The sequence below is a fragment of the Stenella coeruleoalba genome (assembly GCF_951394435.1).
Source record: "Stenella coeruleoalba genome assembly, chromosome: 3".
In the NCBI taxonomy this organism is placed as follows: domain Eukaryota; kingdom Metazoa; phylum Chordata; class Mammalia; order Artiodactyla; family Delphinidae; genus Stenella; species Stenella coeruleoalba.
In genome coordinates, this window is record NC_137148.1 from 33737043 (window position 1) to 33753649 (window position 16607).

The 16607-nt window shown below is 40.2% G+C and overlaps 1 protein-coding gene and 1 pseudogene across 2 annotated transcripts; one reads left to right on the top strand and one right to left on the bottom strand.

Moving 5' to 3' along the window:
• Positions 1–477: 477 nt before the first annotated feature.
• On the bottom strand, positions 478–15361 carry LOC307184833 (kinetochore-associated protein NSL1 homolog; annotated as a pseudogene). Its single transcript has 2 exons — positions 15349–15361; positions 478–1221 (listed from the first exon to the last, which is right to left on the bottom strand). The product of its transcript is annotated as a kinetochore-associated protein NSL1 homolog (transcript).
• LOC307183969 (large ribosomal subunit protein eL21-like) lies at positions 15083–16318 on the top strand. Its single transcript, XM_079917201.1, has one exon. The coding sequence runs from the start codon at positions 15607–15609 to the stop codon at positions 16087–16089; it is 483 nt and encodes a 160-aa protein (XP_079773327.1). The 5' UTR covers positions 15083–15606; the 3' UTR covers positions 16090–16318.
• The last annotated feature ends 289 nt before the right edge of the window (positions 16319–16607 follow it).

A 16607-nucleotide genomic window follows, 5' to 3' on the forward strand; every position in this document is an offset into this window, starting at 1 on the left:
GAGGGGTGGGATAGGGAGGGTGGGAGGGAGGGAGACGCAAGAGGGAAGAGATATGGGAACATATGTATATGTATAACTGATCCACTTTGTTATAAAGCAGAAACTAACACACCATTGTAAAGCAGTTATACTCCAATAAAGATGTAAAAATAAATAAATAAATAAATTTATTAAAAAAACAACCACCTATAAGGCAGCCAAGTGTTGATGGTATTTAAGGACAGTAAAAATTTGCACTCAATGACCATTGACAGACTTTGTGTAAATATTTTTAAAAAAATATGCTTTTCATTGACTATAGATGAAAAGGTGAGGGAAGAAACACAATATTACATCATCCCCAGCATGCAGCTACTATATTTGTATAAAGGAGTCACTAGTTATCTGTTGTTTTAATTGAAGTCCTGTCTAGGCATTAAGCTGTAATCTAAATGTTGATAGTGCCTAATTTCAACTCCCAAGATAAACAGAAAGACCTTACGTATCAAGACTGATTCTCTTTGGCCTCAACGGATACCATTTTCTCTGGCGGCAGTCTTTAGTTCCCTTCCTTCTCAGTACCAAGTCAGTGGTTTTCCTAGCAGAAGTCTCCACTGGTGTGGTTTTTACTTGTGCTATAAAGCTCTCAGGTTTAACATCTGGTTTCCTATAACAACCCGAAGAAGACTTCTTGGTGGACTTTCTGGAGCCGGATAATAGGCTGCATCTTTAAAACTTGGGAAAAATCCATCTCCTTGTTCAATTAATGCAGGCAAGGACTTCGTAGCTTCACTCATCTCCTTAGCTATTGTTTCTTCTCTGCAGTTCAAGTTTTCCATACGAGGGGCTGGATCAGGGCCATATTTTAGGTCCAATGGATGTACAACAGGTTAGTACTGCTTCAGAATTTCTTGTTTTGCTTTTATGATTTTGATGACACATTGAAGGATCTTTCTGGGATACTGCCTACTGTTTTGTGGCTACATGGACTGTGATTTCATCAAACTGGTTTTCAAGGACTTTGATATCAGAATCCATAAGCAATTGTCTGAAGCTTCCTGCCATGCTTGCCCATGAATGTTGACATTCTCTTGCACAGCTGATTCAGAAGTCCACTGCGCATCTTGCAGCAGGGGCTCCCGAATCTCCTCTGGCAGCGCGTCCCCGAGGTTTTGCGCAGAGCTGCCACCAGTTCTAGCATTTCCATCACTGCCCGCTTTGAGGTGCAGCGCACTTGCAAGTCTTTTCAGGAGGTGGCAGGGACCGAGGCCCTGTCATCTATCGCAGCTACTCTCTCCATGTCCCACAGAGGGGAGAGCCACCGACTAAAGCCCTCTCCCGTTTTCCAGCTTCAACTGTCTGAAGAGAAGATTTTGAATGGCGCTGCAATGAAGAGAGGATTTTAGAGTATCTACTCTTTTAAATAATATAAGGTTGCCATTGTAATCTGGTCTGGGTATTGCCTGCTCCTGACCCTAAACTGCACAAGAGCCGTAAAGTTTTCTATTACTCTATAATGGGACTATAAAATAGACTGCCTCTTTAATCCAAGGTGTTAACATTCTTCACACCCTTTTCGCAAATCTTCTTAAATTTTAAAGCAGAGGTTTCATAATTAGAGTGTGTGTAAAAATCACTCGGGGTGGTTGTTAAAGTTGTATATTGTTGGGGCTCCCTGCAGAGATTCTGACTCAGTAGGTCTGGAGTAGGTCTATGCAATAGCCTCTTAACAGGAACTCACTGAGGCAGAAGATCCTGGGGCCACATTCTGAAAAACCCAGATCCAGACTGGGCTGCAAACCTGTTTTTCCGGTGCTCAGAGAAAGATATTTTCATCTGGGCCAGAAATCCAGGCTGGGATAATTTCTCCTCATTATCATTCTTATTAAACTCATTATTCCTCTTCTGCTGGAAAATCTGGCACTGAAAAGCTGGTGTAATATGATAATGAGATAGAAACTTTTAGCTGTTTAAGATTAGGGCTGTTTGGGCTTCCCTGGTGATGCAGTGGTTAAGAATTTGTCTGCTATAGGTATAGCTGATTCACTTTGTTTTACAGCAGAAGCTAACACAACATTGTAAAGCAATTATACTCCAATAAAGATGTTAAAAAAAAAAATCCACCTGCCAGTGCAGGGGACACAGGTTGGAGCCCTGGTTGGGGAAGATCCCACATGCCGCAGAGCAACTAAGCCTGTGCTCCACAGTTACTGAAGCCCGCACGCCCTAGAGCCCGTGTTCCACAAAAGAAGCCACCGCAATAAGAAGCCCGTGCACCGCAACGAAGAGTAGCCCCCGCTCGCTGCAGCTAGAGAAAGCCTGCGCACAGCAATGAAGACCCAATGCAGCCAAAAATAAATTAAAAAAAAAAGATTAGAGCTGTTTTACCTATAGGCTTCTGTATCGAGCACTTCTCATTTTGCCTGCAAGTTTTGTATCTGATTAAATCTAAAAGACATCCTTTTATTTTTCAAAATGTGTTTCTTTCTCTTTGTTCCATGGCTAAGACTTGATTTTTTGCTCAAGCCCCAATTCTTTCTTCCTTTTGTCCTGTGTCACCTGTATATGTATTATCATTCTGTCACTAATGGAAGACAACTTTACTAGTGATTAATGCACTATACTTTTTGGCTCGGGTCCTGATTTGACAGCCCTGCATCTCTATGCCTCGCAGACCAGATCAATTTCTCTGGGATGCAGAAGCAGAGAGAAAGGAGAATAGATGAAGATACTGAGACGTGCATATCGTCCAGAGGGCCCCTGCCCCTTATCCCCAGTTCTGGGTAAACCCCCAACCCTACCCCTAGGCCCCAGGTGAGCAATAAAACCCAAAGAGAGATTCGAATACTGCATGTCTTTAGTATCTCTCACACTTCCCATAATTGGAAGAGTGAAGGGATCATGCAAGAGAGGAGGAAATATTAATAAAAAAACTGCATCAGTTAATACTTCAAATATCATTCCATCACAACAGTAGCCCAGGTAGTGTGGACAGAGTGACAAGCGCAGCTTGAGGAAGGGCAGAATTTAAGGGACAGGCAGAGGATCAGTGATGTATACAGAGGAGGACTGGATGGGGAAGCTCTGGGTGGGGTGTTTCAGGAAGTCAGCAGAGACTGTCTTATCAAATTAGGGCCAATTTCATTACTTTTAGACTAGACCTACTTTTGGTGTTTTTAAGATAAGGAATGAGATGAAAGTTTCAGAAATGAAGAGATAGAACTGTCAAAGGATTATTCTGTTGCCTCTTTATTCTGCCGAAACCATATTAAAATTATTCCAATACTAACCAGCCGAGTGCAGTCCTGGGCAAACTGGGAGTGTGCTGCTGGGGATCCTGCTGTGAGCAGAGTTGCCGGCCAAGAGCCCTCTGTAGGGACCCACCGCGGTGGTCCAGAGACCGCACTCTGGGCAGGCTCTTCCGAGTCAGGGACTCAGCATGGTGAGGGTCCCGGAGCCAGGCCAGTCCTTCCCACGTGTGGGGACCCTGCCAGGCAGTCTTGGCTCTGGGGCTCCTTGTTGGCCTGGCTGAGACTTTCTCTGAGCTGCACTGTAGTCCTGTGCTCTCCCTCACCAGTCCCCACTCCCTTCTTTCTTGCCTTGTCTGACCTGCAGGCAGTATGAGCTCTCCCCACTTCTGCGCCCTCCTCCCTTTCTGTGTCACTGACTTTTCACGGACTTGAATTCTATCTTAGCGTCTGCTTCCTGGAGGACCTGAACTGGCACAAGTTATTTGTGAAAACTGTTTCTTCTTTCAGTGTCTGAGCTGTCTTGGACACACCTACTTCTCCCCCTCCCCATTTGTGAGAAAGCAGACCCAGGGAAGCTTTGCTATAATTCTTGAGAGTCTGCTCCAAAAAGGGAGAAATGTTTTGACTCTTTTAGTTCCTTTAGGATGGACATTAATTTTGGATGTGGAGATATTTTTTTAACAAGAGCTTTGCATGCATGCATATTTCATCTGTTGCCAGGTGTCAGCTCTGTTCCTTGCTTAATGACAATGAGGAATCATTCATAATTTACTATTCTCATTTGTAGCCCACAAGAAAGAAGAAAAAAATCATTAATGATATGGTGTGTGCTGGGATATTGCTTTAGGTTCCTGGGACCTCTTGCAACATTGGCCAAAGATTAGTAAGGTAAGAACTGAGACGTGACCCGTTGCGTTGTGTGGTTTTTGTCAGTACAGCTTTAGGGAGAAAAGGGCACAGAAGCCAGACTGGGGAGGGTTGAGATGTGAATGGAAAGTGAAGAAGTGGACACTTCAAGAAATTTGATTTTAAAGGAAAGTGCTGTACCTACTGGATCAAGAAAATTTTTCCTTCCTCACCCTCCCCCCTTTTTTCTTCTCTTCTCCCTTCCTTTTCCTTCTCCTCCTCATTCTTCTTCTTCTTCTTTATTTTTTTTGGCTGTGCTGCATGGCATGTGGGATCTTAGTTCCCTGACCAGGGACCCAACCCATGTCCTCTACAGTGGAAGCACTGGAAATGTGGAGTCTTAACCACTGGACCGCCAGGGAAGTCCCATCTTCATTCTTCTTCTAATTCTTTTTTTTTTTTTTTAAGTCCAAGGTAACATAATATTTGACAAAAAGTTCAAACAATATAGAAATATATGGTGTAGAAAGTCCCTCATAATTCTACCCTCTGGATAGCAGGAGTTCTCAATATTGTCTGCATATTAGAATCATCAGGGGAGATTTTTTAAAATCCTGATGCTGAGCCCACAGCCTGTGTCAAAGATACAGAGATCTCTGGGAGTGGCACCCAGATATCGGCATTCTTTAAAGCTCTCTAGGTGATAACGACACACAGTCAAGGTTGAGAACCACTACTCGAAGTGTGGCCTGTGGACCAGTGGTATCAGCATCAGCATTCAGCAGAACCTCAACTCTGCAACCCTTCTACCTAATGAATCGAAATCTGCATGCTAACAATATCCCTTGATATTTCATATGCACAACAAATTTGTTTTTACATTTATGGTCAGCTGATTTTTTTTAATTGAAATATAGTTGACTTACAATGTTGTGTTAGTTTCTGAAGTACAGCAAAGTGATATATATATATATATATATATATATATATATATACACATATATATATATTCTTTTCAGTTTCTTTTCCATTATAAGTTATTACAAAATATTGAGTATAGTTCCCTGTGCTATGCACTAGGTCCTTATTATTTATCTGTTTTATATATAGTAGTATATGTATATGTTAATCCCAACTTCCTAATTTACCCCTCTCCCCCTTTCCCCTTTGGTAACCATAAGTTTGTTTTCTATGCCTGTGGGTCTATTTCTGTTTTGTAAATAAGTTCATTTGTATCTCATACGCACAATGAAAATTGAGCAGCACTTTTTAGAGAAAAATCACTAAAAGAAATAAGGAAGACTTTTTTTTTTTTAAGATGGAATGAACTCATGCTTACAGAGTTACTGAGAGGAAGAATCTGTAAAGGGGAAAGAATAGAAAGTATAAGACAGAATGTCATAATTGGTAGGACAATGTCCCAGAAGAGGTAGGAGGGATAGAACTGGCAGCTGGGAAAAATGAACTTTGAAAAGAAAAGGGAATTTGTCTTCTTGGGACACTGGAAGGAAGAGGGAGTGAATGATAGACTTGCAGGTAGGTTTGAATTGTGGGGGAAAATGGAAGTTGATGGTATTGCCACCTGATGGCCTTTGTTTTCTGCTTTCCCCAGGGAAGTAGGAGGAGAGGCCCTCTGTGAAAAACGAATGGGGCAAAGAGGAATAATGGCTATTGAAGCCCTACTATGTGCCACAAGGGGTGTTACATACAAAAAGCCTATATACTCCTTCCAATAGCCCTAAGACAGTCCTATTATACAGACGGGGAGATCAATCCTCTGCTGGCTTCTCCTTTGCTCAGTCTCTGCACATCTATCCTGAGGTTCCCTCTCTATTTCTTCATTCCTTTGGTGACATCACTCAGTCCCCTGACTGTGAGTGTTATCTACATGACTTTGCCTGCAAAGTCCCCCCTGCCACCCCCTCCCCACAATCTACATTTCTAGTCCTGACCTGTGTTGTGAACTCCATCCAGTTGTTTACTTAACATTTCCATAGCATGCCTGATAGAAATCTCAAACTTACCGTGGGCAAAAGACAACCCTTCCCAAACTTGCAACCCTCCTCCATAGCCCACTCCCTTAATTGTAATAATGCCCAAACCCAGGACTTCTGGCAGTGTCTTCCCTCCACCTCCCTCCATCCCAAATCACCAAGAAGTCTTGTCAATTTTATCTCCACAGCATTCTGAGTCCATCCACTTCTCTAAGATCTCCACTCCCACTAGTCCAATCTAAGCCACCATCACCTCCTACGTGGACCACTGCACCACCGCAGTAGCGTTCTACCTGCCCTCTCTGCGTCCGCTGCTGCCGCCCTGCAGCCCAGTCTCTGAATCTCAGCCAGACTGAGGTATACACACATGGTGTATACACATGGCAGTTTTAAAACATATAAACAAATAGAGTAGTATCACAAATCCCCTTAATCTTATCATAGCAACTCCAAAAATTATCAATAACTTGTCAATCTTTTTTTAATCTCAACATTTTTCTTTTTTAAAAAAGCATTTAAAAGCAAATTTAAGATGCCATATTATTTATTTTATTTTATTTTATTTTATTTATTTTTTGCGGTATGCGGGCCTCTCTCTGTTGTGGCCTCTCCCGTTGCAGAGCACAGGCTCCGCACGCGCAGGCTCAGCGGCCATGGCTCACGGGCCCAGCCGCTCCGCGGCATGTGGGGTCTTGCCGGACCGGGGCACAAACCCGAGTCCCCTGCATCGGCAGGCGGACTCTCAACCACTGCGCCACCAGGGAAGCCCCAAGATGCCATATTATTTCAACCATGCATATTTCAGTAGATATCTCTAACAGAGGAGGATTTTAAAAATTAAAACCAAAATGCTCATTACATTCTCAGTGCTGCACGGGTTTATATATTTTATCTCATTTAGTCTTCGTAATAGTCTTTTTTTTTTTTTTTTTTTTGGTCTTTTATTTTTTTTTATTTTATTTTATTTTTTTAAACATCTTTATTGAAGTATAATTGCTTTACAATGGTATGTTAGTTTCAGCTTCACAACAAAATGAATCAGTTATATATACACATATGTTCCCATATCTCTTCCCGCTCCCTCCCTCCCACCCTCCCTATCCCACCCCTCCAGGGGGTCACAAAGCACCGAGGTGATCTCCCTGTGCTATGCGGCCGCCTCCCACTAGCTATCTACCCTACGTTTAGTAGTGTATATATGTCCATGCCTCTTTATCGCTTTGTCACCGTTCACCCTTCCCCCTCCCCACAGCCTCAAGTCCATTCTCTAGTAAGTCTGTGTCTTTATTCCTGTTTCACCCCTAGGTTTTTCATGACATTTTTTTTTTCCTTAAATTCCATATATATGTGTTAGCATACGGTATTTGTCTCTCTCTTTCTGACTTACTTCACTCTGTATGACAGACTCTAGGTCTATCCACCTCATTACAAATAGCTCAATTTCATCTCTTTTTATGGCTGAGTAATATTCCATTGTATATATGTGCCACATCTTCTTTATCCATTCATCCGATGATGGACACTTAGGTTGTTTCCATCTCTGGGCTATTGTAAATAGAGCTGCAATGAACATTTTGGTACATGACTCTTTTTGAATTATGGTTTTCTCAGGGTATATGCCCAGTAGTGGGATTGCTGGGTCATATGGTAGTTCTATTTGTAGCTTTTTAAGGAACCTCCATACTGTTCTCCACAGTGGCTGTATCAATTTACATTCCCACCAACAGTGTAAGAGGGTTCCCTTTTCTCCACACCCTCTCCAGCATTTGTTGTTTCTAGATTTTTTGATGATGGCCATTCTGACTGGTGTGCGTAATAGTCTTGAGGGGAGGGTGTTGCTAGATGATTTCACCTACAGGAAAGTGTAGATTTAGAGTGTCCTGGCCCAAAGGGCTGAAATTTGAAGTGGGAGTCCTCAAATTCCCTGTCTGCTGTGCGTTCCACCCATTATGACTTCTCTTTCCTGTAAGTGTGAGGTCTCCTCTACACATTCCTTAGTGCCTCACATCTAGTGATCTTGCAACATTTTAAGAAAAGAGAAAATAAAAATGGGAAGAATCTATATTTTCAGATTTTCCTGCTTAAATTTTTCTCTAAAATTTAGGGAAAACATCATTATACTGCCATCTTCTGGATCTTTTGAATGCTAACACATCAATGACAATATAGATATTTAAAACCACATCCGTCCAACTCTAACCTAGGGCTGACATATTAAACTTTGTATAACTAAAATTATTTCTTTAGTTAATTGGAAAAATTTTCTTTAAACAACTTAATACATATTAAATATAGAGGCTAAAAAGTAGATGTATTTAGAGGTCAGTTATTTTTGTTTCTAGGGGCTGGAGGCAAACGTACATAGCTAAAATTTACAAATAATTCAACTGTCATTCAACCAATGACAGTTTTAAAAATTCATGTTAATAGAGGTGTTGGCTAGAAAAGCATTTCCACTGCTGGTGAGAGTATAAATTATCGCAGTCTTGGGAAGGCAGTTTGATTGCTTATTTAAAAAGTAAAAATAAACTATCTGTAACTTTTTTGATGTATATATCTTTGAATAAGATGTATAATCTCACCTTGTTTATAAAGGACTAGAAAAACCCAGCATGCTTAAGTAAATGATGTTACTACATCTATGCAATGTGGTTCTTTGAAGGTGCTTAAAAATAATGGTGTAGTTCTAAATACACTGGTAATAATAACTAATAATGACTGATATTCTAAGTGGTTTGTTTAAAATATTTTGGCCTAGAACTGGAAGATGCTATGCAAATTAAATACTCTTTCATATTTTTTACTAACAGATATTTATGTAGCAAAAAACTACATTTGGATTTCTGCCTCTAAAAGAGTGATAAACTCAGCTTTTAAAAAATGGAACATGAGGCAATAAAGTCCTCAATCTTAGCTTCATAATCAATGGTACAATAAATAAGATAAAGATAGTTTGAGTGTAAGATATATTTTGTGGTTTCTACTCAAGAAAAGTTTAAACTAACGGGGAGAAAAACTTAGTACTCCGTGAAATCCATGCCATGAAGCCAAATTTACAATGCAATGTCTTTTTACTTACCTTTATTATTTAACAATAAAAGATTGACTAGGCACAGTAATCATGACTGGTATTTGTCAAGTCTTTTCTATGTGCTAAGTGCTGTCCTAAGTGCTTAGCATGTGAGAAGTCAGTTGGTCTTCTCCATGACTTTGGAAAGACAATATATAGACAATATTTCTAGTTAATGAAATTGAGAGTGAGGAAAGTTAAGTGAGGAAAGTTAAGCACATGGTCAAATCAGGAAATGAGTCCAAATATTCTGAATTTGGATGCAGTGCTTTTTTTTTTTTAATTACACCCAAATGCGTCAAAAGGGAAAAACATACAGGTGTATATGCCTATATTAGAATGCTTGGTAATACATATGAAGTGCCAAGTACACTGCCTGGCATATTATATTGATAAATACTCAAAAAAGGTTGACTATAACTCTTGTTATTTTTATTATGTTGAGAGGACAATAAAGGTAGGTCTCTGACCAAGTGACAGAGGCAAGCATCCTTCCCACTCAACACTTCCATTGAAAATTCTCAATTGCATTGTAATGTCTTCACACTCATATGAAGCATAAGCCCCGTGAGGGCAGGAGTTTTCTCTATTATGTTCACTGTTATCTCCTGAGGCCTATAAGACAGCTCATATTAACTTCTCAGCAAACATTTGACACCTAGATTGAGAGACCAGAAGATTTTCTTGCTCCTTTTTTCTTCTTTTTGACTGTGCCATGTTAGCTTACTATTGTTTTGCTCTTCTGTATAATTTGTACACTTCAGAGTAGTGCTTCCCAAGTTTTAGTGGTTATGAAACTTCCTGGGATCTTGCTAAACATGTAGATACCCCCCAAAAAAGTAGATCCTCAGAAAGCTCCATTATGTATTTATATACCCTCATAAATGGACCTCCACCCCAAAATTTGGTTTGGACATCAAAACTGATGATGCATACACGTATCAAGAGAGTATCAGAATACGTAATGAAGCTTTCTGGGGGAAGAAAGACCTGGGCAGGCTTTCCAGCTGGTCCAAAAATGGCTTGAGAGAGCAGGGAAAGAGAGGCTTGGGGTTTTGTTGTGTTTAGGGGGAGGGGCTGGAATAGGTCTCTTCCAGGAATTTGCACACACCACCTTTGCTAATATCACTTTGGCCAGAAGTTAGCAATATGGCCTCACCTAACTGCAAGGGAAATTATAACATGTAGTCTTTATTTCAAGTCATAGTGTGTCCAGTTCAACATCAGAGTTCCATTACTATATAACAAGGGGAGAACGAACATAAAGGGACCAGAAGCAGTCTCTGATCCAGTTACTAAATAGACGTTAGGTGGAGTAACATCAATTATTTCAAGTCATCCGTGTATGGTTTACTACTCATAATTTCTAGTTAGTGTTCCAAAGGTTGCTATTTTTGTACCTTACTCTGGGTTTTATTATGTACCATAGCAATGCTCAGTGAGCTGAGGAGATAACGCTTAAGGGAAAAGAGTATTTATTTATTTCTGGCAATGTGCCAGGCACCTGAATGGATACTTTCACATATATTTTCTCATTTGGAAGAGCCAAGAGAGAAATAAGAAAGAGTTCTCTCATCCAAGGTCAACTATAGGCAAAATGGTAAGTAAAGTAGCGTTTCTTTTCTTTATTCTTTTTCTCCTTTTGCATTTCATAATATTTTATTTATTGATTGAAGTATAGTTAATTTACAATATTGTTAGTTTCAGGTGTACAGCAAAGTGATTCATATATATATATATATACATATATATTCAGATTATTTTCCATTATAGGTTATTATAAGATATTGAATATAGTTTTCTGTGTTATACAGTAAATCCTTGTAGCTTATCTATTATATGTACAGTAGTTTGTATCTGTTAATACCATACTCCTAATTCATCCCTCTTTCCTTTTCCCCTTTGGTAACCATAAGTTTGTTTCCTATGTCTGTGAGTCAGTCTGTTTTTGTTTCGTATATAGATTCATTTGTACCATTTTTTAGATTCCACATATAAGTGATATCATGTAATGTTTGTCTCTGTCTGACTTACTTCACTTAGTATGATATTCTCTAAGTCCATCCATGTTGCTGCAGATGGCAATACTTCATTTTTCTATGGTTGAGTAATATTCCATTGTGTATATGTATATATGTATATACCACATCTTCTTTATCCATTCATCTGTTGGTGGACACTTAGGTTGCATGTCTTGGCTATTGTAAATACTGCTGTTACGAACATTGGGGTGAATGTACCTTTTCGAATTAGAGTTTTCATCTTTTCTGGATATATGCCTAGGAGTGGGATTGCTCTATCATAAGGTAGCTCTACTTTTAGTTTTTAAAGGAATTTTCCATACTGTTCTTCATAGTAGCTGCACCAATTTTTTCCACATCCTCACCAGCACCTGTTATTTCTTGTCTTTTTGAGAATAGCCATTCTGACCAGTGTGAGGTGATAAGTAAGGTAGCTTTTCTTTCATAACTTGTGCTTTCCTTTTCAACAGATGTTTTCTAAAGTGTGTTCTGTGTATTTATTTTTCTACAACAGAATGTCCAATGTAGAGCATAACTGAAAATATTCAATTGTGCAAAATGGTATGTAGGACTTAAGTTCAAATGGAAAACATAATTTGTCAAGATAAACACTTGAACGTAATTTGAGGTCTTACAGAATAGTATTTCAATCAGATTATCTTTAAATCCAATTGGCTGAGCTGCCTTATATCTAGACCCCAAATTACAGTTATTCTTTCCCTGCCTAAACTGAAATAGTCAGCATGTAGAAGCATCAGAGCCAGTGGTTGGGTGTGATCATAATTGATTCTTGTTTCTAGAGCTTTCCCTAGCAACCTGCCTTGGATAAAAAGACACCAGAAATTTCTCAAAGGCCAGTGGTTCATATGGTAAGTATGATGAGTACTCTACGTGATTCCCTTGGTTTCCATTTCTAGTTAGACAGCATCTAGATGGCTTTCTTCAATTTATCATACAGGACAAACACAGGGGCTCCATGCAGCCCCTAAGAATTTTGAATAAAGTGCCTAGAAAAAGGCTTATGTGCCTGCATTTTTCTTTTTAAAGAACTTATTATTTATTTATTTACTTATTTATTGGCTGCATTGGGTCTTTGTTGCTGCACGTGGGCTGTCTCTAGTTGCAGCAAGCAGGGGCTACTCTTTGTTGCCGTGCACGGGCTTCTCATTACTGTGGCTTCTCTTGTTGCAGAGCACAGTCTGTAGGCGCATGGCCGTCAGTAGTTGTGGCACGCGGGCTCAGTAGTTGTGGCTCACAAGCTCTAGAGCACAGGCTCAGTAGTTGTGGCTCACAAGCTCTAGAGCACAGGCTCAGTAGTTGTGGCGCACGGGCTTAGTTGCTCTGTGGCATGTGGGATCTTCCTGGACCAGGGCTCGAACCCATGTCCCCTGTATTGGCAGGCAGATTCTTAACCACTGCACCACCAGGGATGTCCCCGCCTGCATTTCTGAAAATCTTCCTCCAGCATTCAAGGGCCCCAGGAGACACAACATCAACTCCTTTGTGCCCACATTACAACATCAACAATTGGCTCACAGTATCACGGGGGTAGGAAACCACCTAGGCTTTTAAATTCTGCTGCCTTGGCAGATTTTCCAACATCAGATACAAATTGGGTTCTGGGAAAATCTGATGAGGGGAAGAAGAAGAGTGAAGTGGCTACAGCTGTTGCACGAGGGACCAAAATACCTTGGTGCTGTGTGTGCTTGTATTCCTCCTAAGAACCTCTGCTTGTAGTTATCCTTAAAGCAAAGTGAAGGGCTCAAGTAAGGAAACATCTGTTGACACTTGTCATGGTGCCCTTCCAGAAGGAACATACTCCTACTCTTTGGGAAGATGGAATATACAGTCCACCCTGCCTTTGTAGAAGGAGTTAGCAGTAACCTCTCTGTTCCCATGCTGCAGCTTCGCCCACTTGATCGGACCACTGCAGCCTTGGAGATGGCAGCGGTGATGCTGCAGTCAAGAAACCCCTTGTAAAGTAGATGACCTTTCAAGTTTTAACCTTTTTTTTTTTCCGGCCGTGCTGTGTGGCACGCGGGATCTTAGTTCTACGTCCAGAGATCGAACCTGTGTCCCCTGCAGTGGAAGCACGGACTCTTAACCACTGAACCGCCAGGGAAGTCCCAACTTTTAACCTTTTTTTATTCCAGTTTTATTGAGACATAATTGACATAAGGCACTGTATAAGTTTAAGGTGTACAGCATAATTATTTGACTTATATACATTATGAAAAGATTATCACAAGTTTAGCAAACATCCATCATCTCCTAAAGATACAAAATAAAAGAAAAAGAAAAAAACTTTTTTTTCTTGTGATGAGAACTCTTAGAATTTACTCTTTTAATGACTTTCATATATAACACACAGCAGTGTTAATTATATTAATCACATTGTACATCACATGCCTGATACTTATTTATCTTATAACACGAAGTTTGTACCTTTTGACTGCCTTCATTCAATTCCTCCTCCCCCATCCCCTGACTCTGGTAACCATAAATCTGATCTCTTTTTCTATGAGTTCTTTTGTTTGTTTGTTCTTGAAGTATAATTGACCTATAACACTATGTTAGTTCCTGGTGTACAACATAGTGATTCGATATTCTATACATTTCAAAATCGTCACCATGATAAGTCTAGTTACCATCTGTCACTATACAAAGACAGGAGATGACCTATTTACTCATGGCAGCAGAATGGGCTGGAGGAGCTTGTAAGGCCAGAGTGGGAGCTTTGAGATCCAGGAATGTTGGTATCACTGGCTCAGCCCTGACACAGACTGAAAGGCTAATATGCTTAATTTCTTTCTTATATCTTTTCCTTACCTTTCTTTTCTCTTTCCCTCTACATAGTCAGTATTCTTTCAAGTAGGACTTTTAAGTTGTCCAGCCTGGGGGAGGATGGTTTGAAGCAAAGAATAAATTGTTAAAGTTGTAATTTCAGGTGTCATGAGAGATAAATATTGGGGTTAAGGGTATCTGGAAAATATGCCTGAAAATTGACATGGGGGAATTTTTTTGGGTTGAAAGAGAAGTGAAAAAAGAGAGGGCAGATGACAGAGGCTGGGACACATGGAAAAGTTTTTTCAGTGACCTAATGTTGCCACTAATTGATGAGAAATACTGCTTTAATGTCTTGAATTTATCCTAGAAGAATTAGGCTCAATAGCTCCTTTCATTACCTGGGAGCTTAAATCATGAGTGGCATCTTTTTCCCATATATTTTTGAAAGATGCTTTCACATAGAATATAAAACGTTTTAGAAATTCAATTTTATTTATGGGCAGCATCATATTTTTTATACTCTTGCTGAAGAAACTTAGGGTAAGTAGAGGGTCAATTTTATCTTTTCTTTTTTTAACCAAAGGGGCGTATCACTCAGCAGAGTGCTTAGTTGTTATGAGAGTGGAAAAAAGTTCCTCTGGTATAAGGTGTGGGGAACCTATTGGATTTAAAAGGATAATAAGCTTTCTTCTTGAAATAGGCCTAATCAACATACTTTATTGTACTTTATTGGGGGCATTCATCAATAATGAATCAAACACTAGGCAAAACTTTTCCTGAGAGAGTTAGAAACTCTCTGGCTGGAGTTGAACCCTGGGATCTGGGGTTGTGTCTGTGAATGTTATTCATTCTGCAAAATGCTCTGAGTACCTACCTTGGGCCCAAATGCAGAGAATCATTGGGTCTTGGAAATGTACTTGTTTGGGGAAACACTTAAAGATCTCTGCTGGAACAAGGGTCACATAATCACTCCACCATGCAATGCTTAATGGTAAAAGAGAGTGGGGATGTGATCTCACTGAGTGCAGGACTGTTTCTAAGCAGAGTTTTTAAGGGTAATGAACGCTGGCTCTGCAGGTTCTAAATGTGAGTGAACAAGATGGAATTTGGTCAACAGTTGGAGGAGTTGGCCTCAGTAACACGCAGAGTTCACCTGTGGTAACAAAGGGTAAGACAGAGTATTTGGGCTTAGATGCTGGTAGGTGCATCGTTGCACAGTGGGAGTGTGTGGAAGTCCTTTATAATTGATTCCATTTTTTCAATGAAATAAGAAAGCAGTTGATTAAGAACAAATGTGAGATAGTAGATCTTGAAACTATGAGGGGGAAAGTAAGTATGAAATAGTTATCAACAAGTCAGTGTAAGAATTCCTGGATTTTTTCAGTCTAAGTTATACGCACCAGCTTTCCCCATTGCACCCCCTACCTATCCCTAGCATCCCAATTTATCAATATTAAGTAAAAACCAGTAAAGAAGGATTCATGACAAGACAAATAAGAGAGGAATGTCATAGGGCATAGACATGCAAGACAAACACTGGTTAAGCCCATTATTGATTCTACTAAGCCTTATGGGGCTAAGAGAGAGCTCTGTTCCTGCCACTTAAAATCTTGTTAGGCTTTTCAGCTGGTACCGCCATCTTCCCATAATTCGCCAAAATGACCAACACAGAGGGAAAGAGGAGGGGCACCCGCTACATGTTCTCTAGGCCTTTTAGAAAACATGGAGTTGTTCCTTTGGCCACATACATGCAAATCTACAAGAAAGGTGATATTGTAGATATCAAGGGAATGGGAGCTGTTCCAAAAGGAATGCCCCACAAATGTTACCATGGCAAAACTGGGAGAGTCTACAATGTTACCCAGCATGCTGTTGGCATCATTGTAAACAAACAAGTTAAGGGCAAGATTCTTGCCAAGAGAATTAATGTGCGTATCAAGCATATTAAGCACTCTAAGAGCCAAGATAGCTTCCTGAAACGGGTGAAGGAAAATAATCAGAAAAAGAAGGAAGCCAAAGAGAAAGGTATTTGGGTTCAACTGAAGCGCCGGCCTGCCCCACCCAGAGAAGCACACTTCATGAGAACCAATGGAAAGGAGCCTGAACTGTTGGAGCCCATTCCCTATGAATTCATGGCATAATGGGTGTAAAGAAAATAAAAGACCTGGACTGTATAAATGCTTCTCTTAATTGAGTAGAAGTGTGTGACCCCTTCCCCAAACAAATATTTAAAGCACACACACACACAAAAAATCTTGTTAGCATCAACTCACCCATCTTCACATCCATCCCATTGCCCCAAAAGACACCAGTTTAGTTCCAGGGCTGAGGTTGGGGCAGAGGCTCCTTTCTTGTTTAGAATGCCTGCCTGAGAGTATTCTGAACCAATGTTCTCTGATAAGCATCTCAGGGATTCTAGAGATCAAAAAAGACTCAGTATGAGTCCAAAGTTATCTTTCTTCTCTTCAGGACTCTAGTAGAGAAACGTGAGGTAGAATTTCTAGCCACTGAGTTAGGACTATAAAGAAGCAACACACTAACCAGAGAGAAAATACATTGGTTCAGTGAGGGTATGTGGAAGCTCTCTCTTTTGGTTCAGTTTTCTCAGGGAGGTAGAGAAGAAGGTTATTACCAGAGAGTGAATTTGTGGAAAAAGGTT

What these genes read in the sequence shown, in the direction of transcription:
- LOC307183969 (XM_079917201.1), top strand. Translation starts at nt 15,607, where the DNA reads ATGACCAACACAGAGGGAAAGAGGAGGGGCACCCGCTACATGTTCTCT.